General features: G+C 58.5%; 2 protein-coding genes across 2 annotated transcripts; one reads left to right on the top strand and one right to left on the bottom strand.

Annotated features, from left to right (window-relative positions):
* Positions 1–795: 795 nt before the first annotated feature.
* On the top strand, positions 796–9,846 carry LOC147571777 (glycosyl-phosphatidylinositol-anchored molecule-like protein). Its single transcript, XM_086695496.1, has 3 exons — positions 796–886; positions 1,433–1,540; positions 9,393–9,846. The coding sequence occupies exons 1-3, from the start codon at positions 823–825 to the stop codon at positions 9,680–9,682; spliced, it is 462 nt and encodes a 153-aa protein (XP_086551622.1). The 5' UTR covers positions 796–822; the 3' UTR covers positions 9,683–9,846.
* A 2,924-nt stretch (positions 9,847–12,770) lies between these two features.
* LOC147571776 (cytochrome P450 11B2, mitochondrial-like) lies at positions 12,771–18,886 on the bottom strand. Its single transcript, XM_086695490.1, has 8 exons — positions 18,648–18,886; positions 18,103–18,258; positions 16,897–17,096; positions 16,564–16,767; positions 16,176–16,330; positions 14,987–15,153; positions 14,478–14,556; positions 12,771–13,951 (listed from the first exon to the last, which is right to left on the bottom strand). The coding sequence occupies exons 1-8, from the start codon at positions 18,884–18,886 to the stop codon at positions 13,838–13,840; spliced, it is 1,314 nt and encodes a 437-aa protein (XP_086551616.1). The 3' UTR covers positions 12,771–13,837.
* Positions 18,887–20,861: the final 1,975 nt, after the last annotated feature.

The following is a 20,861-nucleotide window of genomic DNA, read 5'->3' as shown; positions in this document are numbered from 1 at the left end:
AGGCCTGAGGGGTGTGTGGAAAGGCCTGCCTGCTGCCAGCAGTGCCCGGTGGGGGAGCCTGGGACCTGCTGGGCAGGGAGGTGCCCGTGGGGAGAGGAGCTGGACGGGAGATGCAGGGGTGGTGCGGGTGGGGAGAGGAACTGTGAGCGGAGGTGTAGGGGAGGTGCAGGGGAGGTGTGGGTGGGGAGAGGAGCCTGGAGGGGAGGTGCAGGGGAGGCTTAGGTGGGTAGAGGAGTCAGGAGAGGAGGGCAGGGGAGGAGTGGGTGGGGAGAGGAGTCAGGAGGGGAGGTGCAGGGGAGGCTTAGGTGGGTAGAGGAGTCAGGAGAGGAGGGCAGGGGAGGAGTGGGTGGGGAGAGGAGTCAGGAGGGGAGGTGCAGGGGAGGCTTAGGTGGGTAGAGGAGCCAGGAGGGGAGGGGAGGGGAGGTGCGGGTGGGGAGAGGAGCCAGGAGGGGAGGTGCAGGGGAGGTGTGGGTGGGGAGAGGAGCCAGGAGGGGAGATGCAGGGGAGGTGTGGGTGGGGAGAGGATCCAGGAGGGGAGGTGCAGGGGAGGTGGGGGTGGGGAGAGGAGCCAGGACGGGAGGGGAGGGGAAGTGCAGGAGGGGAGAGGAGCGAGGAAGGGGAGGTGCAGGGGAGGTTGGGGTGGGGATAGGAGCTGGGAGGGGCTGGTGGACGCTGGTGGACCCCAAAGCCTCCCTCCGGGATCCCCGCAGCCTGCTCACGTGGGTCCTGCAGACACGCATCCTGTGAGGTGGCCTCTGTGACGTGCAGGCTGCTGACGTGTGTCCCGGTCTCCTCACCTATAGGTTCAAGTTCCTGCAGGAGATGATGCTCCTCTGGGCCTTTCTCCCTGTCATCTGGGTGCCTCAGGTCATGCTGGGAGGATATTGTAAGTATCGGTTCCTCTCCCTGTCTTCCCGGCGATAAGACTTTACTGTTATCCAGGGTCAGAGAAAGGGTCTGGGTGGGATTCCGTCACCTTAGGCAGCCGGGACCCCCGATGTCAGTGTAGTTGGTGGGCACAGGGTGGGTTTGGAAGGGTCCCCGAGCTAGGTGAGGGTCGGGAGGGCGTTTCTAGCTCGGCCCTCCCTCACCTGGGAAGGGCAGCGTTGGAGAGTCCAGGGAAGTCTGGGAGGGCGCTGGCCTTTTCTGACTGCCAGGCTCTCTTGGGCACAGGGGCCGTCATCTGCGGGGCAGAGGGTCCCCTCAGCTGGCTCCCTGGCGGTGCTCGCCCGCGTCTGTCTCTGGGAACAGGAACAAGTCCCGCGTGTACCCGGTCTCTGCCCGGAAGCTACCCTGGCCAGAGCGGAGCCTGTTGAGGGCCAGGCGGTGGAGGCCTCCAGAAGTCCCTCAAGGCAGGGGGAGGGCACAGCCAAGGGTAAAGGTGGACGGTGCCCGGGGCACTGGAGCCAGATGCTGCTTACTGTTTCCTCAGGGACCTATAATCTGAAATGCTACGATTGTTGGACCATCAACAATTTTAAGTGTCCACAAATTACGTTGTGTCCAACAGACCTCAGGCGCCGTATGACCATCTCTGTTCGTAAGTACCTGTTTGTCTTCCTTGCGCGTTGTGAATTAGGCACCCCACCTGAGCACTTTCAGGGAGCTGTCTGATCTGCTCTGTCTTGGACCCAGCCCCGTGGCCCTTGGCCTGCTCTGTCCCCATCCTGAGAGCCCACCCCAGCCTCTAGGCTCAGCCCCAGGAGAGGCCGGTGTGCACCATCCTGGAGAGCCAGGCACCCCGCAAGGTGGGGCTGTCAGGGTCCACGCGCACCATGGGGTTTGCCAGACCCTAGGCCTCCGCTCCGTGTCAGTCCTCGGTGGCGGTGCTGGCGCCCCCGAGTCGCCCGGGCGGTCCCTCGTTGCCCATTTGATTCAGGCTGGTGGGGGGAGGGCTTCCAGCTAAGTAGGCCCGAAAAGCGGGCATCCTGCGGACTTCTCAGGACAAGGACTACTGCACACGGAGGGCAAGGCCAAGTGTGGGCTCAGGGCAGAGCATGACCTTTCGGAGTGCTCTTGGCTCTTACTCAGAGGCTCAGGTGCTCTGAGAAAGGCGTCCCGCTCGCCAGGGCCCTAAGCTGAAGCACAGGGTCGGCCAGAGGCCAGTGACCATTCGATGAGTCTGGGAGGCTGCAGCCAGTTCAGGGCCTGGCAGGGAGGCGGTGGCCCCGTGTGGGGCCCTGCCGGGGGCCTGTCCTCTGGCCCCTGGCCTTCCCCAGTGTCTCTTTGCACCTTAACGTGCCATTCTGTGTTCCAAGCCCCCTGCAACACGGTCTTCTTTCTGCCTCCTCTCGGTGGTACCAGCTGGCCTGCCCTGTGGGCATCTGGGGCTTTGGAACTCAGGAAGGAGCTGGAATCTGTCCCGGGTTCCTGCAGCGGGCACCTGTTGTGTGCAGGTCTCGGCCTATCGACGTGCAACGATATGGCGGGACTGGCCCTCGTGGTTCTTGTGATGACTGAGGACGCCCTCGGCGCGGCCGTCAGGAACTGGGAACCCACAGGGCTGTGGCTCACGAGTCCTGGAGCTTCCAAGGCACACGGCCAAGTCGTGGTGGGACGGGAGATGCACGGGCTGGGAGTGTGCCTTTTCTGGGCTCAAGGGGGGCATCTGGGGTTTCCCGGGCCCGTCTTCATTGGTCAGTTTACAACACGAGGGCAGGACTCTAAAACGCGAGAAGAAGAGAAACCAGAGACCCGTGGTCAGCTCTGGAGCCCCACCAAGAGCCCTGGAACGAAGGAGCCTCGGGCGGTAGCAGTGCGGGGGTGCGGGCTCTGTATCTAGTCCAGCGGCTGGTGGTGTTTCCCCCAGAGAGCCGTCCTTGAGGTGGGTGCCTTGGCAGTCAAAGCTCCTCAGGCACTTGCACCACAGGAGGAACAGAAGCCACCATCAGAGCTCTGCTGCTGCCCCTCTGGGAGACCCCGGTGGGTGGCGGGTTGCCGCGCTGGGACGGCTGCTTCTGAAGGGGGCGTTGGGCTCTGTTTCCCAGCCTCTCGCCCTGTGTGGCTCTGGGCTATACTTGGCCCAGGGAGAGCCCGCATGAGGTCTGCAGGGCTGAGGTGAAGCAGACGGTTGGTCTCGAAGGTCATGATGGTTCTGTGGTGATGGACGCCAGGGGACCCCATCCAGCATCTCCACACTTCATCCTGCTTCACGTCCACCCCATCAGCCCCGTTGTCCACGAACAGTTCCTTAGACAGTAGCAGTTGCGTGGCCGCTGGCCTGCACAGGCGACAGGTATGTGGGTGAACACCTCACACATCTTCACGAGAGTCTCCTGTGCGTGGGCCGAGACGGGGGGCGGGGGCAGAGAAGCATGGCGTCCATATTTTCCTCCCAACTGGGCTCGTCCCCCCAGCCCCGCCCCACCTCAGCGTCAAATAGACCTGGTTTTAGACTGTCCCTCTGATCGCCAGCCGGCATCGATAAGCAGATAAGCCTCTAAGAGATGGTCGACATCTTTGGTCATTAGGGAAATTAAAATTGAAAACACGATTAGGTGTCTCTAATCAGAGTGACCGAAGTCAAAAACAGTGGCCACACCAAAGGCTGGCCAGGACGGTAAAGAAACCAGATTTTCATATGTGGCCAGTGACAGTGAAAAATGGGACCACAAATTATGGGGAACGTGGTCCGGTTTCTTAAAAACACAACATGCAGCTACCGTCGATCCCTGAATTGCATTTCTGGGGGTTTTCCCAGAAGAGTTGAAACTTCGCCTGTACGAAACCATGCGTGGATGTTTGTCCCAGAGTGGTTTGTAGCACCTTGATCCCCAAAGCAACCCAGACATCCTGGAGCACCTAAACGGTAAAGACACCGTGGTGAGTCCACCGTGGGCGTTACTCGTCAGTAAAGCAGGGCAGCTACTGCTCCGTTATCCTGAATGAGTGTCCTGGGAAACACGGGGAATGAGAAAGGGTCAGCTCCAGAGGTGACTGTCCATGTTTCCTCTTACAGACATCCTAGAAATGACCAACTTCTAGATGCGGACCCCGGAATCGTTTTGTGGGAATCAATGGCCAGGCATTTGTGTGGGAAAGGGGTGGGTGTGTCCGTATGAGGGATGACTGTGGTGTAAGCCTGGTGTTCCCCGTCACCGCTTTGAGAGCCGGTGCCCTTGTCGCGCTGCTGCACTGCTGTCTGGCCACGAGGTACCGTTGGAACTGACTGAGTCCAAGTGCACGGAAGCTTTCGTATTTCCTGAAAACGTTTTGAAGATACAATTATCGGAAGTAAGACACTGAACATCAGAAAAGCAATTTAAGATCTAACGGATCATTAATGACACTAATATTAAAATGGATACAAGTAGGAACCCATGACTTTCAGAACAAACTAAATTCATATGTTTTGCTTCATAGAGGCATGCTTTGAAATGAGAACATAAAAACTCTGAGAATAGAATACAGAACATGATATACAACGTAAATACCGACCCCAAGCTCCTAAGCACGCACTGTGGCAAAGCTAACGTGAACTCAAGGGCGTTGCTTGTGTGAAGAGCAGAACAGCACTGGATGGAGATGAAAGGGTGAGACAACCGGGAAGACACCAGCATCGAAGTGCACACACGCCCGATGATGCAGGAGGAAGAGCCACACCGAAAAATGCTCCCCAGAGCGTAGGAACTGTAGGTAGGGGCATGGTCACAGTGTTGTCGTTAACATACCTCTGCCCATGGCTTCCAGGTGCTAGAGCAAGGGCCCCAAACTTACCAGAGCCATTCAGCTGGGGTGGACCAACTCTTTCTATAAAGGATCAGAAGCAACCTTGCTTACTAGTAGGCCACCTAGACTCGTAGCAAGTGCCCCGCACTGCCTGTGTGGGGGTAGGAGAAACCATGGAGCGTGGGTAAACAGAGTGATCATTCCTATGTCCCAACAGATCTTTACCCATAGACACAGCTGGTGGACTGGGGCTGCCCCGCGGGCTCTTGTTTGCCACCCTCTGCTACAGAAGGTCTGAAGGACGCTGGTTACGAAGGAGGAATACTCATGATGTGTGACAGCAGAGCTACCCATGACCCAATACACGTCTTTCACAAGATCGCTAATGACGTTTGTGATACTGAGTTCATGCCAGGACCTAATGCAAGCATCTACACGTGTCAAAGGAAGGCATTTCTGCAGAGTTCCTTCTCTGTTACGGCGGACTTAAGCTAGAAATCGTGACTCCAAAGAGAACTGGGGAAACCTCCACTCCTTATAATCACACAGAGCAGTTCTGAATAACCAAAGACCCAAAGAGAAGCCACATGGAAGTTAGGAAAGAAGAAGGACTCCATGATTCTAAAGCTAGGACGTGCGGAAAATGAGTGGAGTGCAGCGAAAGCAGAGTCGAGAGTGCAAATAGACACTCTCGGCCTCTCGTAGAAGAGAGAACGTGTGCCAAGGCCCCAACTTCCGCTCAGGAAGACAGAAGAATAGGAAATCCACCCAAAGAAATGAGGTAGGGAATGTCAGGAAGACAGCAGAAATCCTTGTAATGGGAATACAAAAACCCAGGAAGAATCCCCACAAAGCCAACAGTCGATTCTTTGGAGGGATTCGTAGTATGGGTAAAATGGGGTAGGGGAGCTCAAAGGCAGAAATGTAAAATTCACACTTTCATTATCAGAAATGCAAAGGGGGGGCATCCATCAGAGGCCACTTTTTTCTTTCCCTTGTAAAGAAAACAAGAAGCCACTATGATAGCCTTCCTGTGACACACTGGAGAGTCGTGATGAAATGAATCACACCTTGAAAAACACAGTTGAATTGGCTCTGACCCACAATGAGATTGTAAAGCTGAAGTGCCCTGAATCCTTTCTGGAAAACCTAGAAATGGAAAACCTGGAGAACCTGGAAATCCTTTCTGGAAAACCAACTAGAGATAGCGTCTCTGGCAAAGTCCACTAGCTTCATAGGAGAAATCACTCTACCATACACAAACTCTTCCAGAATATAAAGAGGATTTCTCCCCAACACATTCATGACGACAGTCTGACTCTAACACAAAGCCTAGGAAGGACATTGGAAGGATGGAAACCACAGACGAACCTCTCCTGTGACTAGAGCTGCAGCGGTACTAGCCAGATCTGAACCAATAGAATCCTCCTGTGGATAAGCTATACCACACCCAACGGAATGTTGTATCCTGCATGGCATCCTGGAACAGGAAAAGAACATTAAGGCGAAAAGAATGAAATCTGAATAAAGTGTGGGAAAATGTGCCATAGGATGGCAAACGATGAGAGACAAGAGGGGCCTGGGTGTAGGTGTTTAGAACACACAGACACACACACACAGACACATACACACACTGCAGTGTGGCTTACAATTGAAACCCACTAGTTCAGTTCACCATCTTAGCAAAGAAAATGGGAAACATCACAGCCACAGGTGCTGAAAACTGATGAAATCCAGCAACCTTTCCGAATTAAACAAAAAAATTGAAATGGAAGACGAGAGGTCATTTTCTGTCCCAAGGAAAATACTGGAACACTTTTCCCTTGTGGTGAAAGTGGGGTCAGATGTGTCTTGTCACGACCTCCACTTCCATGAGGCAGAATTATGGGTGGCTCAGGAATTATTAGGTCACGGGGAGAAATGATACACACAGTGGCTGGGATAAAGGAAGCAAGCAGCTACTACTCACCAAAGATGATGAACTTTGGACATAAGCAGTGCCTTGGGCAATGGCCCGAAATACAAGGTCAGTACTCAAAAATCAAATTAAAAAACCCATGGTGTATTTATACAACAATGAACACGTGGAAAATGAAATGTGCAAAAACACACATAGCATTTGAAAACCACCACATACCTGGAAACAAACGCAAGCAGATTTCTGCAAGATTTCCATATCGAAGCTGTGAAACAGGTGAAATGGAAGGACTTAAACCAACGGGTGAGCCAGGCTTCTGGGTGGAGCAACCCAGTAGAGGTAGGACAGCTGTTCTCCTCAAGTGCATCCTCAGATTCCATGAAATCCCAGTCAGAGTCTCACCAGGTTAGTGTGTGTGTGTGTGTGTGTGTGTGTGTGTGTGTGTGTGTGTGTTGGGGTGGGGGTGGGGGCAAGTTGATTCAAAATATTCAAGTGTTTATGGAACTTTGGGGGCTAGGAATGTCCAAGTCAATCTCATGGAAGAAGAGAGGAACAGAGAACTTGCACTCTTACGCAATATTCTTTCGTCTCGTCAATGCACATGGTCTAGTGTTGGTGTTGGGATTGAAAAATAGACCGACAGTAGAGAAAAGAGGTCTCAGAAAAAGCCACATGCTTTCTGACAACGTTGACCCAGAAGGTTGTAGGGAAAGACACTCGTCGGCACTCACCAGTAGTGGATGCAGGAAATCTTCTTATACACATGATTTACACAGCAGAAGCACTTTCAGATGCTTTCTAGATCTCCATGTAAATAGTAAAAGAACAAAACGTGGGCTTTATTTTTTTGGAAGGGAAATGTAGAAGAATGTATCCCTGGGATAATTAAGAATTTAAGACACCTGAACAATATAGTGCTGATCACAGATGAGGAAAAGCGGTAATGGGATTACATAAAAATTCACAACTTCTGCCCCTGAGAGGATACTGATAAGTGTAAAGATGCCACAGATGAAGAGAAGGCCCTTGAAAACACTGTCTGCCCAAGGGCTTATATTCCGTATATGGAATGAACTTCTTCTACGAATCACTACTTGAACAAGCAGATCATCCAATAGAAATTGGAGCCAAAGGCTTGGAGGCTGTTTACCAGAAAATGATATCCAAGTGGGTACTAAATATAAGAAAAGTCATCCAACGTGAACGTTTCTGGTGGAAATGAAACTCAGAACTATGGTATGGTAACACCAAAAGGAATGATTAAACATTCACAAACAGCTACTTGTGTGGTGGCAAGATGTTGAGGTGGACACGATCCTTTGGAGTATAAATAGGTTCACCCGCTCTGCAAAACTCTTCAGCAATGTCTGCTAAAGCCATATGTATGCATCTTAAGGACTCAGCATTTACCACCATGTCAAGAACTCACACGTGCTCACCTCAAGACGAGGATGAGAATATTAACTGCAGCACTCTGGGGGAGGTGACAGCCAGAAACAATGCTAATGCCCATCAGCGGTCAACCATGGAATGTTCATCAGTGGAAAAGTGTACAAAGGGGAGAGTAAACCATACACAGCACTGGGCTACATCAGGGATGGGTGTCCCAAACACAAAGCAGAGAAAAGAAGCCAGACCCCAAAACAGACAGTACAGGAGTTCATATTCACAAAGTGCAAAAACAGACAAAACTAACACATAGGCTTGGAAATCCAGACATTTCTTATCTTTAGCCTTGGCTGCTTTTAGTGCCTGATGGAGGAACAGAGGCGGGAATTCGGTAGTTTTTATCCAGTTCTGTTTCTGGAGCTCGTGCGAGTTCCATGGTTATGAGCACTTCCTGAAATCCAGTCAGCTGTCGGCTGGCTTATGAGTGTGCACTCTTCCGTAGAACGTTGGACTTCCAGAAACCCTTCATGTGGGAAATAGAGACAAGCAAGTGACGGGAGCTTAGCTGGGTGTTCCTTCCTTTGATCTCAGAGCCATGAGTGGAAATGTCAGTGGTGGCAAGTTACAGGGAGAAAGTATCGGGTAAACACCGGGGTCACAAGGGAGCAGAAGTGGTGAGTGAGCGCCGAAGAATTTAACTCAGGGACTCTCTAAGGAGGCCTCAGATGGCGCCTTGCTCACATGGCCAAGATACACATGCTTGTGCATCTTAAGGACTCAGCCTTGGTGGTTGGCCAAAGCTGTTGGGCGAGCCCACCAGTGAAGGTAATCACAGTAGTTGTGGGACCCTGCTTGCGGTGGAGCACCCTGTCCGTGCTGGGGCGCAGGTTGGCATTAAGGGTGCATCGAGGTTTATATGTTGGGCCAGGAGCTGGGAACACCTGGCCGAGGGTCCCAGGCGGGAGCTCGTCCTAGAGGGGCCACACCGAGTCTCAGAAAATCAGGTGAGGGCCACATGGACGGGGCACTCCACTTCAGGGTCTGTGTGATCCTGTGAGACATGAGCAAAACATTTCTTTGGGCTCTGTTCTCTTTCTAGAGCCCTGAGATTCGTAGGACAAATAATGAACAGGACATTTCATCTGTGCAGCCATGTGCCAAGGCACCTTGATACTATTTAGAGACAGCCAGAGGCAGAGATGAGATGGCCGTGTAGACAGAAAACCATCTCCAGGAGAAGTTGTCCATGGAGGAAACAGACCCTCTGGTGGCCTTTCTTGGGCGTTCTTTATCCGTGAAAATTCTAGGCAACGTAGTCACATCTGGGGATGTATAACACTAGTTACTGGGTGAACTGTGCTTTGTTGTTTGCAAGCAGAAAACCTGAAATCAATGATTTTCATGTCTACTTTTTAAGGTTTGAACAGTCGGGAGCTACTTGTTTACAAGAACTGTAGGAGCAACTGCACGTTTGTGTATCCAAGCGAAGTGCCTGATGAAGCCCCAAGAGTCTTAAGAACTAACAGCTTCTATTTCGTCCGTTGTTGTGGTGCAATGACTTGCAATGAAGGAGGGCCCACTAATATGGAGAGGGAGATCACACAGGACCAGACTCTTGAGGATGAGTTAGAAGGAACTGTATGCTTGGGGGCGTCAACACTTTCCCTGAGCATTGCCTGCATCCTGGTCAGCCATACACTGACATGAGAAGCCCTCTGGGAGGGTCTGATCTCTTCCCTCATTCCTCAGAGCAAGTTCACTCTCCTTTCCTCCCTTGTGAGCCAGGGATACTGACCCACAGGGCCCCAGATGGACCAGTTACCCTTTCCCAGCTTATTTCAAGAGAGAAATAAAGAACATTATTGCTTGGGTACTGCTTACCTAGAGATGTGTTTGTGGTTTTAGCATTTGATCTGTTTCTTCCTCTTTAGACATCATCTTGCAAATAGACCAAAACATCTTGTTGCTTTAGCATGCAGAGATGGAGTATTTTTTTAAGTTTATTTTTCAGAGAGAGAGAGAGAGAGAGAACATGCATGGGAATGTGAGCAGGGAGGGGCAGAGAGAGGGAGACAGAGCCCCATGCTGGGCTCAAACTCAGGAACCATGAGATCACAACCTGAGCCTAAGTCAGACGCGCAACCGCTCAACCAACTGAGCCACTCAGATACCCCAAGACACTAAGTATTTTAAATAAGGCAAAACAGTTACAGGGGAGAGTGTATGAGTTCGCTCAAAGAGAGGTCCCAGCTATGCTCGGACCACAGGCACCCGAGGCCACCTGAGACTCTGTGCTTTAGTTCTCAGGTGGGGATGATGGAAGCCGAGAGGGAGCTGGGCAAGAGGTGGCACGTGGATATCATGGCCTGACGTTAGAGACTGTGCCCGGTGCCCTGTGTGGGCCAATCAGACAAGTTGTGCACGGGCTGTAGTCCTCCCTCAAAGTTGGGCCTATCCTCCCACCAGGGCTAGAAGGTCTCCCAGGTGCTGACATTTGAGCAGGGGGAGAGGCTGGGAGTCTGCTCGTGACCAACTTGAAATGGCATGGAGACTTCTGTGCTGAGGTTGTCATTCTTGCACATGTGGTGGTATCAGAAAAGAGGTGTGAGGGGAATAGAAAAGTGTCACCTTCTTTACCCTCATCCTTACTTCTCCTTTAAATCAAACCAGAGCTTCAATTAGATAAGACAACCATAACATAACATCCAAGATTCCAGTGTTTTTACTAGATTCACAATATTGAGGTGTCACTACTACTTAATTACAGAACATTTTATACCCCAAAGAGAAACGGGCTTCCGCCAACAGCCAGAAAGCGTAGGACCTCTCTTGCAAAGTAGGCAGTTATTTCTGCAGGAAAGTGAAAAAACATTTGCAAAGAAAGTGAGACTTCAGGTCCGCAGCGGTGAGGCGGTGCCACACGCACGGTCAGCCCGGTCCTCCCCCGGGGCAGCCACGAGAGCGTCCGACGCCAACCCTCCACTTCTGTGCCCCAGCAAGGGTGTGCAAACTCTGGCGAAATCATGAGGCTGATGCTCTCAAAGTCTCTCCCCTTCCAGCAACTATAAATAATCACAAACTCGTACAAGAAAACTTGCGTGAAAAAAAAAGAGAGGGCCCCTAATTCCCGAAATGAGAAGAATCACAGACTAGGGAGCAGCCCGCACAGCAGCTTTGGGGACAGGTGTGGGTCCAGTTCTGTGAGGGAAAGGATGCGAGGCAGAGGCCCAGGCAGGATCAGAAGATGGGACCAGAAGCCCCCGGGAAGGCAGGACTGCGGAGAATGGATGACGTGGTGCAGAAACTCTGCCCAGCAACATCGAGAGAAGAGAAGGAAGCTGAGCTCCACAAGGTTGGGGCTGAGGACTATGTTCCCGCCTGAGAATGCGGATGAATGCCCTCAGGTTGGCTGAGGATCCTTCTCGCACCAGTGGAGCCTTCGGGGGCCCCCCAGGCTGAGTAATTCACACAACTGTGGCCCTGGGCAAGGGACCATGCTCGGGTAACAGGAAGAGGCCACCTAAAGGCTCAGGTGGAGCACAGCCTGGGCCCAGGCCCCACCTGCCGGGAGACCAGATGTCCCGGGAGTGGACGTCAGGTTTTTGTTATTTTATTTCATTTTATTTCATTTGAATTTTATTTTATTTTTGAGAATTTTTCTAACGTTGATTTTTGAGAGAGAGAGAGAGAGACAGAGACAGGGAGGCGGACAGAGAGGGAGACAGAGAATCCAAAGCAGGCTGCACGCTGTCAGTGCAAAGCCCCGTGTGGGGCTCGAACCCACAAACCATGAGATCATGACCTGGGCTGAAGTCGGATGTACACCCGACTGAGCCACCCAGCCGCCCTCGGAGGTCACGGATTTTAAAGGCAAGGCTATTTGTGTATGGAAAGAATGACAAGGCATAAGATGATGATTCTTAAGCACGGTGTCTCGAGGTAAGAGGAAGGATTTTAGAAAGAGCCCAACGGACACCCACAGCCAAGCCTCAGGAGATGGCACGCAGGTTACACGAAAAGGGACCCCCACGAAGCACTCATACAGCACGGCTGGAGGAGCACAGAGAAGCAGGAAACGACCCGGAGACGCTTTCACTGCAGGATGTTTGCAAGATGTGTGACGCCACTCTCGATCCAAGGTCCTTCGAGGCGGAGGAGGCACCAAGGCCTCGAGAGGAGGGCCCGGCGGCGGGGGTTGCGCTGGCATGTCTGCCAGGGATGAGCTGCGAGGCCATGCGGCTGCACGGATTCTCTGAGCCTCGGCTTTGCCGCGGGCGACACGGGGACAGTCCCGGTGCTCACCTGCCAGGGCTGCCATGGAGATCAGGAGAGCCTGTGCCCCGCTGCACAGAGGGACTCACACACACTGCCTCCGGGGGAGCAGTTTGGATTCCGGGCCTGCCCGCCAGCAGCCAGCAGGTGTCCCCACAGGGCAGGGCCTCAGGGAAGGAGACTTGGCAGTGGCAGGAGCCACAATCCCCCTGCTGAGCGCCTGTTGAAGCAGCTGCGCTTTCCCAAGGCCCACCTGCCTCCCTGGGGCCTGCGAAAGGGGAATGGCTGCATAGAGTGCCCACGGGAAGACCTCACAGCTCGGCGGGAGAAGGGCTGGGCCGGCGTGGCAAGCCCAGGCTCCAGCTTGTGCCCGTGTGTCCCCAGGTCCCCAGGGCCCTCTCTTCCTGCCTCCACGTGCCCTTCAGCTGCACCTGGCTGGGGCACGGAGAAGACCTCCTCCCTGCAGCAGCCCTCCTGCACTGGGCCCAGCAAGGAGGGCGCACGCTCTTTCCTCCTCCAGGGAGTCTGCACAGGGAACACACGCCAGCGGGCCACTCGGCGGGCGCCCGGGGCTGGCCCAGGCACATGTGCGGCCCCTCCGTCATTGCTTTGCGGTGAGCTGAGTGCCCGGTTCTCCCCCAGGGAGGTGGGGGTGGGGAAGGAGGGGGAGCAGAGCCACCCCACCACTCACCCTTGCCTCCCGGCCCCTTTCCACGCCGGGGGTGTCACCTGGCCGCAGGCAGCGTGGGACAGGCTGCTCGCTCCTGCCATCTAGGAGATCCCAGCCGCCTCACAGCTGTCCAAAACCCCTTCCTCCCATGAGGTCAGGAGTGGCCCCTGTCCTGAGGGCCACTGTGGGAGGCCAGCCGGGCACGGCACACAGACGGCTTCGTTAAAGGGAGCGTGTGGCTGTGCCTGGCTGAGGTGGCTTCTCTGTGGTCACCCTGCAGCCCGCCAGAGGAGATCACCATCCTCCCTGCTTTCAGAGGAGTCTCATGGGCCCAGATGTCCACCTCAGCTCCTCGGTGGCTATTGTAAGAAACAATACTCCTGACCTGCTTACCCAGGGCCTCGGCTGGGTGCTTCAGTCACAGTCCCAGAGCACTGGCAGGGCCGGGAGGACCCAAGTGGACTGAGCAGAGCAGGTAGGGGGACGACTCACGGCCCAGCTTCAAGATCTAGGCTGGCAAGACCAATGCAGACAAAGAGTCTGGCCTTTGGAGTGGCGGTGAGCAGGACAGGGCCGCCAACCTCTGTGTTGTGCGTGGGGGCGGGTTGAGTACAGAGGGGATATGAGATTGGACAGGCAGGTAGGTGGGGGTGGGGGCGGATCTGAAGCCCCTGGAGCTGGTGTTGGGGGCTGCGGGGGCCAAGGCCCTCCGATGGTGCTCCTCGCTGGAGAAGACGCTGGTGGCACTGGGCTCACAGGCAGGACCTGCGGCCAGATTCATCCCCCTGCCCCTCGGTGCGAGGCGCCGGCTGGACAGTGCTGTGGCTCCAGAAGCAGGGTCCGTGGGAGACAACAAGGGTGGCCGGGGGCAGGCAGAAGGGGGCTGGCAGCACCGCTGGCCCGACTGCGCGGTGACGTGACTAGTTGATGGCCCGGAAGGTGAGGAGGGGGTGGGTGGAGGGCACGAACACGAACTGGTAGGTCATCTTCACATCCTCCTGCCTGAGGGTCTCCACCAGGAAGCTCTTCAGCACCTAGGACAGAGGCACGGGTTCCACCTGGCCAAATGGTCAACCCCGATGTCCTGGTCCACCTTCCCTCGCCTTTCTGGACCCTACCTTTCGGGTCAGGCGCAGCGGAGGAGAAGGAGAGGCCTGTGGTCCCCGAGCAGGCCACCCGGCACCCCCAGGCCCCGCCCACCCGCAGGCCACGCCCTGCCCGGTCGCATCCCGTTCCGCCCCCCCGGGCCACCCAGGCCCGCTCACGTGGTGCAGCAACAGCAGCATCTCTGTCTCTGCCAGGCGCCGCCCCAGGCACTGGCGCAGACCAAAGCCGAAGCCTAGGTGTGGGTATCTGGTGCCAGAGCCCCTGTTGTCCAGCCAGCGCTGGGGATGGTAGCACTCGGGCCTCTCAAACACAGAGGGGTTTCGACCCAGGGAGTAGAGTTGCACCTTGACCAATGTCTGCGGAGAGGTGGGGAGGGGCGGGGTCGGTGGCCCCAGGAGTGAGAAGGTCACGCGGGCTTGGCGTCTGCTGGAGGGGCTGTGGGGCCTCACTCACCCCTGCCGGGATGTGGTAGTTCTGCAGCACCACGTCCGAGGCCACCTTTCGGTCCACAGACATCCCCACGGGGTACAGCCTGTGGATGGGGGCACCCGACAGGGTCCTCAGCTGTCCCTGGGACCCTCGCTTCCCCTCGGCCACCTTCCTATCCCAGGATGCGCCGGCCTGGGGGAGCTGCCAGCCACCCTCCCGGGTCGCCTCTGGCACCGGGAAGCCTAGATCACGAGGAGCTGCTTCCTTGCACTTCCTGAGTCAGACAAAGTTCCCTGAGCCCGAGCAGCCCCCGGACACGGCGGACACGGCCGAGGATGGGGCCCGGGACATTGAAGTGGGAGCCCAGGGGGAGAAGAGCTCCTAACCCTTTCGGGACAACGGGACGAGGTACAGGGTTGCATCTTGGGCGAAGCCGCTTCTCAGCCCCGGGACCTGGCCGCAGGCTCCCTGAGCACTGCTGTCCAGACAGTGGGGCCAGGACAGAGGCGGCAGCCGGGGCCTGCCACACCCACCTCAAGGTCTCCTTGAGGGCCGCCCGCAGCAGGGGCAGCTCCGAGGTTGCGCTCTGGGGATCCTGCGAGATCCTGGCCTCGGCCCCCAGGCTCTCCTGGCGTAGGGCCTGCTGCACTTCAGGGTTTCGAGCCAGCTCAAAGAGAGTCATCAACAGGGGGTAGACCGTCTGCAGGAGCCACGGGTGCAGGGCTCAGACCTTGGCCCAGGCCACGCACCTCAGCTCCCGGGGCCTCTCCACCCCGGAAGACGGTCCTCCCTTGGGGGTGGGTCGCCTCAGATCCGCGGTGACGTGGACGCCCGGAGAAGGACTCCTCCCAGGGATCTGGGACCTCAGGATCTAAAACCTAACACCTGACTCCCTCAGCGAAGGTGTCCCCAGGCTCAGTAAAGAATCAGGCCTTCTCCAGCCCCTTCGAGGCCTGGTTCTCACCCTCCTCTGGGGTCCTTCCTCTCAGGGGTGTGTATGGGGGGCGGGGGGGTTCTACTGCCCTAAACCGTTGGCACCCAGTAGGATTGTCGCCCGGACACCCGCAGGCAGGTCAGCCCAGACCCTGTGGTCGGAACACGGACGGCCCGCCCCGGCCCCTGAGTCGGCTGGAAATTTGGGGAGTTTCTCCACCGCAGGCCTGTGCCTCTCCTCGGAGCCCCGGGTGCCCGGCCCAGAGCACGACATCACAGATGCTGGTGCGTGAACCTGGGGTGGAGGGCCAGGAGGCTCTGGCTGCACTCCACACCCTGCGGCCTGCCCCCACCCCCAGGCTGCATGCCATCTGTTCTCTCTTGCACAAGCTGGAGCCCCGTGCGCCCCTTTCTGTCATCCGCCCGTCACCTCCAAAGCATCTCTGACCTGGGGCCAAATGGACTCTGAGCCTGGGAAGGGTTCCTGGTGCGGGCAGCCCTCCAGCCGCATCGCGGCCCTTCCCCTCTTCCCAGGACCCAGGCGACTGAATGGTGTCTGTGCTGCTCATGTCTCTGGGCTCGTCCACCCTGCACTGGGCCTAGAGTGTGGCATCCCACTCGGGGAACTGCAGACCCCTTCCCTTGAGGGTCAGTTCCCGGGCCCCCCACCCCAGGGCAGAGCCTTCTGTCAGCTCAGAACAGGAGCCTGAAGAAGACACAGGCACGGGGGCACGCAGCCTGGGGTCAGGAGGCTCCATGGCCTAGGGCAGGGCTGGTTGCTGTCCTGACCGTGTCCACGCTCCCGGTGGTGAGCTCGATGGAGTTGGCCCAGATGGCCTCGAGGCTCAGGTCCGCGTGCGTCAGCAGCTCCCCCACGATGCCGCTGTAGTGCTCCGGGCGGCTGAGGGCCAGCTCCTGGTAGATTTTCTGGATGGCATTGTTGGCTGTGGGGCACGGAGAGACAGGGGCCGGGGCACTTCTCCTCAGGCCCCTGCCCGTCAGCCCGCCTGCCCCGTGCCAACTGCTCAGGACCGGCCCGGCCCAGACTCACTGCCAAGCCTCTCGGGGCCACAAAGGCCCCCGAGGTGACCTCAGCCCTCCCCCAGCCTGTGGTGACAGGAAACCGGGGACCCTGGTGTCCCTGGCGTTCAGCGCTTGCCCAGTCTCTGGCCCTCACCATACTGGAAGATGTAGTCCCAGGACTCAAAGTGCTCCTTCCACAGCTGGGTGCTTGTCCAGCGTGATAGGACCCTGGGCATGAACATGAGCTGTGTGGTAGACTTTAACATGACCTTCAAAGCCCGGAGAAAGTTCAGGCTGGCAGGACTTGGGCTGTGGCCAAGGAGGCCCAGCCGCTCTCCAAAAAGGGCTAGATTGCTGGCTGTGGACAGGGAACGGTTGCTGAGCCCAGGGTGGCCGACAGCGTCACGGGGGCCTCAGCCCCGTTCCCGGCCGGTCCCGGCTTCCCCGAGCCCTGACCCCCCTTCCCTCCCACCCTGACCCCGCGGACCTTCTATGGTGTAAGAGAGGATGCTGGGCTGGATGTCCACGGTCAGACTCCCCCGGGCATTCTGCAGCACTCTCGACCTCAGGGCCTTCGAGAAATCCCTTGCCACCCAGTCCACCATGGGCAGGTACTTCTGGACGGCCTGAGGCGACAGCACGTCTGGGTTCAGCTTCAGTCGGTTCATGCGCCATTCGGGCCCGTTTCTGTAGAGCAGAGAGAGGCGCTTCAGGGGAGTCTGAGTCAGCAGCCTGGGGCCAGCCCTGGACCCATCTTCCTCGTCTCCGAGGGGAAGGGGCCAGGCAGGGAGCGGCCCGCTGATCCCAGGGGGCAGGCTGCCTGCCTGGGGGCGTGAGCGCCAGCCCTTTCCCTCAGGGAGGCCTTGTGTGCTGGGCCCAGGGTGCCCCCGTGAAAGGTGGGGCTGAGCCCAGAACTCCTGCCTGGCAGTGCCGCCTGGGTTCGTGGAGTTTGTTCACGCACACCCGCAGGCCCCTTGGCTGGCACGTCAGCAGCTGTCCGGGCTCTCCCTGTCCCTGAAGGCAGGGGAGAGGTGGGCCAGCCAGCTCCAGAGTGAGGGGCCCCCGGCAACCTTCTCCTTCCAACCCTCCCTGCTCTGAGAATGATGCTTCTGGGCCGGTCCCACATCCCCTGTCCACCCAAGAGGATACACACGCACACACACACACACACGCACACATACACACACACACACGTGCTCACACACACACCCACCTACAGCTTAGCTCCTGGGCAAAGGTGCCTTCTTCCCCCGTCCCCCTTCTCCCCAACGCCCCCTCCCCAGCCCCGGCCTCTCTCCTCCTCAGCCACCTGGGCTCTAGTCAATGCCAGTGGGTCCTCAGGCCCCAGCACATGCTGACACGTTCCCGAGCCCCTAGCCCCGACTCTCCTCCCGCTGCCCCGGGCTTCCTACCCTGACCTGTAGGAAGGGAGAAGCCCACCCCGCACGGGGAGTCCGCGGAGGCCTGCGCAGCCTGGGGCTCCCTGATGGCAGCGATCATCCGTCCTCCTCTCTGAGGCCGTGGCCCCGCTGCCCCTCCTCAGCCCCAGGACACATACGATCCCCAAGGGGTGGGCACCCAGCGGGAGCCAGTGGCCGCTCTCCGCCCCAACCTGGACGGGCCTTGGGCGGGCCCGCTTGCCATCAGCCCTGCCCGCCCCTCCCCGCCCCTGCCCGCCCAGACTCCCTCTCACAGCAAGAACACGCCACATTTGTGCCCGCGATGCTGTCGGTAGGCCAGCCAGGGGTCCAGGGGCGGCCGCCACGGTTGATGGCCGTCCACTTGCTGTAGCCTCTGCACATCCTCGGGTAGCATCAGGAACACCATGCGTGTCCCTCCCACGTCATACCTGTGGGACGAAGCTCACAGCCCTGCTGGGGGACCCGTGCCCTCCCCCAGGCCTCACTGTGCAGGACCAAGGCGGCCCGTCTCCCGTGGGCCTGTCCCTTCTCCCGGACTGGGGCTCTCCCGGAGCGGGCAGCCCCTCCCGCGGTCTGACCCGAGCCTCTCCTGCTCTGCTGTCCGCGCTCTGCCCTCTCAGCCGCGGCCAGGGAGTGCTCCCTCCTCCCCAAGAGCCGCAGTCTCCAGGTGCCAGGCCCGGAACCCCCGCTGCTCGGCACCCACCCCGCCTCCCCGGGGGACGCGGAGCACAGGCGGGGGTGCGCCTGGCCGGGACTCAGCAGCCGCTAGGGAGAGCCGCACAGGTGCTGTGGCTGAGGTGGGCGGGGAGGCCTTTACCTGAAAATGGGCCCCAGCTCCCGGAAGAGCTGGTGCACCTCCAGGTGAAGGTTCTCCAAGCGCTGATCCTTCCAGATCCGCAGCAACCTCATCCACCTGCTGCCGGGACAGCGCGGTATGGCTTCGAAGGGCAGCACCGCCTTGGGGGCCGGAGCGGCTCTGGCGCCCGGTGCGCGGGCCCTGCCCGGGGACGGCCAGGGCCCTGCCAGCCACACGCGTGCCTTTGCCCCGAATGCCATCCTGCTGCTCCCTCCGGCCCCCGTCGGCCCAATTCTTTTATCTCGCTGGAGGCCTGGGCCTGTGGCCTGATCGCGTCATGGGAGAAGTTGTCCCTGGACCCGGCCAGGAAACCCGCAGCGGGGGTCAGGGCTGGAGGCCTCCAGAAGAGACGGATGGGCACCTTGTGCCACGGTTTCGCAAGGCCTGCTGGCTGCTGGATGTGGAGAGCAGGGCAGGGTCTGGATCGTGGGCTGAGTGGGGCGGGCGGGGTTGTGAGCACTTCCCTCCTCCCCGGTGGGGGAAGGGAGCAAGATGGATGGGGCCCCTTATCTAATCGAGAGACGCAGGGGCCTGCGCTGTTCTCCTCTCCTTTCTACAAGGACCAGAGCAGGAAGCAGTGGGCAGCCATGAGTCCCACAAACCTACGTGCCTTCTGTCCGCTCTTCCCAGATCATAGGCTGGGTGCAGGGAACGCCCACGTGAGCCGACAAGGGTCCCCGCCCGGGAGGGCTTTCAGGGCCCTTAGGGGACTCCAGCGACCCAACTGTGGGTGGCACCGATGTGGCCGGCACCCCGTCTCGCTGGCTCTGCTGCCTCAGCTCTGGGGCAGCGAATGCCCAGGACATGAGCAAGCCACTCCTCAGGCGGGGAAATGAGGCACCGCTTGCCTGGCCCCCCCCCCCCCCCCCCCCCCCGTGTGGCCCCCCGCAGGGGCGGCGCTCAGTGCCCAGGCCCTCCTTTCTCGCCCGGAAGCCTGCGCTCAGGGGTGCGGACCCAGAGCTCAGGCCAGTGGCGGGAGGATCAAGTCCACGATGGGGGCTGTGGGCGTGGGCTCCCACCCTCTGGAGGGTGGATCCCGGGTTTGGGGTCCCAGGGCACCTCACCCACGTCAGGCGGGCTTCCCCCGAGGTGGCTCTGGCCATCATCGTTCCCATTTTCAGATGAGGGGACACAAGCCCTGGGCTCCTGCCACCCCCAGGGCCCCCAACGTGTCACAGGGGCCCCGCGGCCCTGGCTCCTGCTGGGCCCCCAGCCCTGACCGTGATTTGGGGAGGGGAGGGGGCGGTGGGGTAGCCGCAGCTGGGGCTCTGGAGGCAGCAAGGAGGCTGCGTGCGGGTGTCGGTGGGAAGGGCCAAGATCTGAGTGTCTTCAAGGGTACTGCAGTGGGATCCTGTCCCTGCTCCAGTCAGTTGCCCCTGGGAGTCTTCGGCGGGGCGAGGAGTCACGACTGCCCAGGCCCCTTCAGCAAGCTGCCACGTGCGCGTGCCTCAGCCCCGAACGGTGGGCACGCCTTGCTTTGGCAGAGACGCAGGCTGAAGCCACAGCGGCCCGGGCCAGGCCGCCCCGCCTGCTGCCGACCCTCCACCCCCAGCGGCGGCCCAGGCGGCGGAAGTCGTGGGCGCCCTCTCGAGGCCCGCGGGCCAACCGCAGCCGCGCCTCGGGCCCCGCCCCCAGCGGGGACTGTCCCCGCCCCCAGTCTTCTGCCCACCGAGGGTCCAGGCGGCCCCTCTTCTGGAAGCGCGGCTCTTAAGGGGCCCTGGGATCCAGCGGCTTCCACGCACGTATTTCCACTGCATTACGCTGCCAACAAGAGTGTGGGCGATAGGAAGAGCCGGCCGAAGTGGGGACCACCGGCCAAGGCCCAGTCGGGGAGCACGGTCTTTGCGGCGGTGCGTTCCCACCGCTGAATTTGCAGGGTTGGAAACAAGTGTGTGCACCAGTCCTTCTGCGCTGTAGTGAGCAGGAGCCGCCACGGGACGTGGCGCAGGAGAAGCGCGTCATCGTGTCCGGGCACACAGCGGGCTTCCCAACGCGAGTGGGGAGCGCTGTCCCAGGGCCCACGTGGGAAGGACGCGCGACCGTGGAGGGTCAGGTGACAGGACGGCACTGAGGGACAAGAGACACGTCTCAGAAGCTCACGACAGCACGACACACTTTGCCTGGTTTCCAGCACGGCTGAAGTGCAGACAATGCAGTGCACCAAATAACGGCCGT

The sequence above is a fragment of the Puma concolor genome, chromosome F2 (genome assembly GCF_028749965.1).
Source record: "Puma concolor isolate L17-30 chromosome F2, mPumCon1.1.hap2, whole genome shotgun sequence".
NCBI classification, from domain to species: domain Eukaryota; kingdom Metazoa; phylum Chordata; class Mammalia; order Carnivora; family Felidae; genus Puma; species Puma concolor.
The sequence above is the reverse complement of the archived record's forward strand: the minus strand, read 5'-3'. Positions and strand labels throughout refer to the sequence as shown.